The sequence below is a fragment of the Mus caroli genome, chromosome 3, assembly GCF_900094665.2.
Source record: "Mus caroli chromosome 3, CAROLI_EIJ_v1.1, whole genome shotgun sequence".
In the NCBI taxonomy this organism is placed as follows: domain Eukaryota; kingdom Metazoa; phylum Chordata; class Mammalia; order Rodentia; family Muridae; genus Mus; species Mus caroli.
Window position 1 is genome coordinate 145,462,922 of NC_034572.1, and position 4,994 is coordinate 145,467,915.

The window sequence follows — 4,994 nt, forward strand, 5'->3', positions numbered from 1 at the left end:
TTAAAGCTTTGGTTGCTGAAACATCAAAATATTTCTTGTTTTCTGAACTTGTTCAGGGTTCAAGAATTAGAAGCTTTAAGATGGGAAAGAAGGCTTTGCTTTCTCTAACTAATATTTTCTGACTAGGTACTTCGTAACTCAGGAAGACCTTATTTATTCCCAGTAATATGTTTTACTAAACTCTCTCAGGTAACTCTAAAAAGACTGTGTGACTTAATACATAGTAGATGATGACTTGAACTAAGTTTTTATTGTTGTTAGTAGAAAACTTGAAGTGAGCGTCCTCTCTTTGTCTCAGTTACCAGAGGCTGCTACAGACCATTGCTGTACTTGAGGCCCAGCGCTCTCAAGCCGTGCAAGACCTGGAAAGCTTAGGCCGACACCAGAGAGAAGCACTAAAAAACCCTATTGGATTTGTGGAAAAACTTCAGAAGAAGGTACAAAAAGAATGAATGCACTTTGATACTTTTAAAGATTATGGCATATTTGGTAATTTAAAATAATTGTGCTTTTTAAAAATGAGTTTATGCCTTAAGAATATTTAATTCCACAACCTGTTTCAGGTTAGCCATATTACTAAGAGCAGCTTTCTCTTCCTCCCCATGTAATGCAGTGATATCTGCCCAAGTGAAGAGAGCTAAGCTTTCATTGGCTGTTTGGCAAGAGCGGTTTTGCTTATTCTGTATCTGTCCCCCACCCTATTACCCTCTGAGGCCTGGTACAGAGGATTGGTTGGTTATTAACTGCCTTTGTTTGGGTTGCATTTGCTACTGGGTAAAATAAGCAAATGTTTATAGATAGAACACAAAAATTTATTTTAAACATATTTAAGGTTATGATAACCAAGTCTATGAAGAGAAACTGAATTTTATTTAATTTTGTAAAAGACTTTTTTTTTCTTAGTGTAAAACTGTTTTCTCTCTTCTTTTGAAACTTTAATGTTTAACAGTGAACCATTCAAACTCTTAAGTGTAGGGCGCCCCTAATTGATCAGTATGTAAATAAACATAAGTACAAAGTATGTGTGTGTTTGTGTGTGGGGGGGGTCTATCACTGAACCTCACTCAGTGTATTTGAAAGGCTCAGTATCAACATTGTGTGAAAACATACAAAGCTAAATCTGAGTACCTCTGATACAGTGTAACTGTGAGATGTTATTTGGTTAATCAGCACACTGTTCCTTTCCCTGGTTTCAGAAAACACTGCATTTCATAATGCATACATCATCTGTATATTGGCTTGTTAAGAAGTGGCTTTTAGAGCTGTTGCATTGTACCTTCTCTGTTAAAATAGCCTCGTTCCCCTTGGAACAGCGTGAGGTGGTGCACATTTAGAATCCCGTCAGGAGTTGAAGGTCATCCTCACCTACTAATTGATCCTATTTGAGGTCATCCTGGGCTGTAAGGTCAAGAAACAAAACGACCCTAAGCAACCCAATAATAAATAAATGGAAAAAACCCATCTTTTATTATTATAAACAGTTTGAGCACAAAGATGTTCTTAAAATGACAAGTTTGGGCAAGTTAAACGTGTTAGAGAAGTAAGTAATAGTGTATTCCCTTTAATCCCGGTTTATCTGTGTCCTGGTAAGAACAACGCGCGTTTAGTACTCTCGTTTCTGTGGTGTCCTGGTTAGAACAACGCGCGTTTACTGCTCTCGTTTCTGTGGGGTCCTGGTTAGAACAACGCGAGTTTAGTGCTCTCGCTGCAGGTTATAGTTACTAGGTTTATATGCAGTTAGCGATCTGCTTGTTTTTCATTTCTTGGTTTAATTTAGAAATGTTTTAAATTCAGAAAGAGATGTGTTATTGAACATCTTAGCGTTACAAAGATGAGCAGGTGTGTATTAAAATCCACCTACTCAGTAAAGATTCAAAAGTTAGGTTGCTTTTCTTTGTCCTAGATTTAATTTAGAATTTTAAGATGTCATAATCTGGAGCAAGAGATGTAACTGTGGTTGTAGCACATGCATGTTTTGTACAAGGCCCCCAGGTTTGATCCCCAGCACTTCGAGAAAGACAATGTTGTCATAATGATTATGTGGCAAGGGTGAATAGCCACACCTTTAGGCTAACGTCACATTTTGTGTGTCTCATCATTTGTTGCTTCTGGCACACTCACTGTGCTTGTGTTTAGAGCTGATAGGTGTGTGGTGTGGTGTGTATGTATAAAGTTGCTGCTGGTCACTGCATCTCTGCACAGTGTATTACTCATGCGTCGTACTTAGCACTCTATGAGTAGTATTTACAATGTGCCTATTACATTTTGATTTTACCTACTTTTGAGTTAAATGTACGTTGTCACTCTGATATCTTTATTTTGTTTTGTCTTTTTTGTCCCAGGCTGACATAGGGCTTCCATACCCACAGAGAGTTGTTCAGTTACCTGAGATCATGTGGGACCAGTACACCAATAGCCTTGGGAACTTTGAAAGAGAATTTAAACACCGCAAAAGACACACTAGGAGAGTTAAGTTAGTTTTTGATAGAGGTAAGAACCTACACGATAGATAAGAATTTAATGAGGAAAATGTCCTGTAGTGTTCTAATTGAATAATTGTATGTATGATTTGATTTTTAGTAGGGTTGCCTGCTAGACCAAAAAGTCCTTTAGATCCTAAGAAGGATGGAGAATCCCTTTCATACTCCATGTTGCCTTTGAGTGATGGTCCAGAAGGCTCCCATAATCGTCCTCAGGTAAGCAGTGTGAAACACCTGAATAGCATGAAACTGAACATTTTGCTGATTTCTGTTCTAAACTGAAGGATTGTTTACTGACAGACAATGAGAACATGAACTTTCAAGTTAAGAGGAAACCTAAATCTGCCTTCAGACTGGTAGCCACGACTCTTTTGTTGTTGTTTATGCCCCGGTTTTCTAGTTGCATGTTCTTATCAGATGTAACTTGCACTGGTCACATTTTGGGGTTTTGTGTATTTTAAGTGGGCCTTGTGGGTGCTGTTCCTAGTTCCCAGTGCACTATAAAGTGTGACCAGGATTTCAGATGTGGCCTTGTCTCAGTTGGACTGCTAGTTTTCAATTTGAACCCATGTTTCCTGTGTCTAAAAAGGAGTTACAAGAATATGGAAAAAAATTCAGTAAATAGGTGATGTATATATTAAAAAATATGCAAAGATGTTTTTAAAATTCTAAAACATTTCTTGGGTGTTCTTTGACTATACCCTTGTATTTTCCATTTACCTAAATCCTTTTTTATATGCAGATGATAAGAGGTCGTCTGTGTGATGACAGCAAACCTGAGACCTTCAACCAGCTGTGGACTGTTGAAGAACAGGTGACACATGCATGCTTCTTGATTCTTTGGGCTAAAAGGAAATCTAGACTGTTACAGCATTGTTAGGCAAGCGTTAACTGTTGCATTTCATTCCTTTTGCATTTAATTTCTTTAAATTATGAGTTTAAAATATTTAGAAGTACTTATACACCTTTTTGTATTTTATGAATTTTGGATTTTGAAGACAAACTGTTTGAGACTAATTCTTAAAGAAAAAAAAAAACCTGGGTTTGGGAAGGAGGGTAGACATGGATGATATTCTTAAAAGCAGCTGTGAGAAAGAAAAGCCTCAAGACAAGCAAAGCTGTTATCAGTTGCATTTTAATTTCTGTTGTGGGGGAACTGAGAAGCTAGACTGGCATGCTTGGAACATTTCCTGTGTGTTCCCTTCAGCTGAATTGAGGATTGTATAAAAAGCTGAGGAAGTTTGATTTTATGGATTAAATGTTGTGTGTCTCAGGGTTTTAATATTCACTCAGGTGCTTGGATGACAGATGACGCAAAAGAGGAAGAGTGTCTTATTCCAAATCCAGTGAATTTGCATGTTTTCTGTGAAAGCTGAAGGGAGTGTGTTCAATCAAGAAAAGATAGTTGGGAAGCTGTGTTCTCTGAGATGTATACAATTCCACTATATATCTCCTCTGTTTTCTTGTGCTATTTTGCCACTGAAGTGAATAGAAGCCTTTATAAGGGTTTTTATAGGTGTCTCCTCTAATCTCACTCCTACCTGGAACAGTTTCTACCTTGAGAATCTCTAATAACGTGATATGACATCTAGAATTAGGAAAGCATTACTGTGTTTTGAATGAAATGTGGGTGTATTTATTCAGAAATGCAGTATTTTAAATGGAATCCTTTATTCCATTAAAATTTGTTCTTGGATTTGGTGCAGAAAAAACTCGAACAGCTACTCCTGAAATACCCACCTGAAGAAGTAGAGTCTCGGCGGTGGCAGAAGATTGCTGATGAACTGGGCAACCGCACAGCCAAACAGGTGATGAGAATGGCTGCAGACTGAATGGTGATGGCTTCCCGTGGACAGTTCTGCAGCCACATCAGCACAGTTGATAGCATTGCTAGCTCTAGTGTATGGTAGTTTTAAACTGATTAGCACTGCTTATTTTTGTTTCACTAGCATGAACAGCATAAGTAACACTGCTTTGTGTCAATGTAAAACATTATGCGCGTGTGTGTGTAATATATACATATTATATATACACACATGTATGTATGTATGTATGTATGTATTGGACCTTGCATCTCTTGAGTGCTTAGTGAGTGTGCTGACAATGTCCTTTTTTGTTAGACTATGCTATTGGATTTTTGTGACATTTCATTAATACCATCCCTGATTGTCTTGTTTTCTTTTCTGTAGTACTGACAGATAGGGCTTCCTGTGTGCTCCTTGGTGCTCACCAGGAGGAATGATTGTTTAGCTTTGGGATCAAACAAATGGAAATTTACTTGAATTGGTTTTGTCTAGGTTATAACTTAAAAATGTCTTTGATGGCTATTTAAAAGTTACTTCTTAATTTGTTTCCACTTAAAGCATCTCAAATATCAGATTATTTCATTATGTTGAAAGAGCCGTCATGTTTCTTTAGGTTGCCAGTCGTGTACAGAAGTATTTCATAAAGCTAACAAAAGCCGGCATACCAGTTCCAGGCAGAACACCTAACTTATATATATACTCCCGAAAG

The 4,994-nt window shown here is 37.5% G+C and overlaps 1 protein-coding gene across 7 annotated transcripts in view; it reads left to right on the plus strand.

The window, feature by feature from the left end:
- Zzz3 (zinc finger ZZ-type containing 3) overlaps positions 1-4,994 on the plus strand; it is a 59,935-nt gene that overhangs the window by 46,886 nt on the left and 8,055 nt on the right. For 6 of the 7 annotated variants that reach the window (XM_029475127.1, XM_021158990.2, XM_029475126.1 and 3 more), the window contains 6 exons: positions 299-437; positions 2,343-2,490; positions 2,581-2,696; positions 3,223-3,294; positions 4,187-4,288; positions 4,899-4,992. In XM_029475127.1, the coding sequence (XP_029330987.1) occupies positions 299-437; positions 2,343-2,490; positions 2,581-2,696; positions 3,223-3,294; positions 4,187-4,288; positions 4,899-4,992 (671 nt within the window). The remainder of the gene's footprint in view (positions 1-298; positions 438-2,342; positions 2,491-2,580; positions 2,697-3,222; positions 3,295-4,186; positions 4,289-4,898; positions 4,993-4,994) is intronic. The other variant, XM_021158991.2, reaches the window with a different exon arrangement.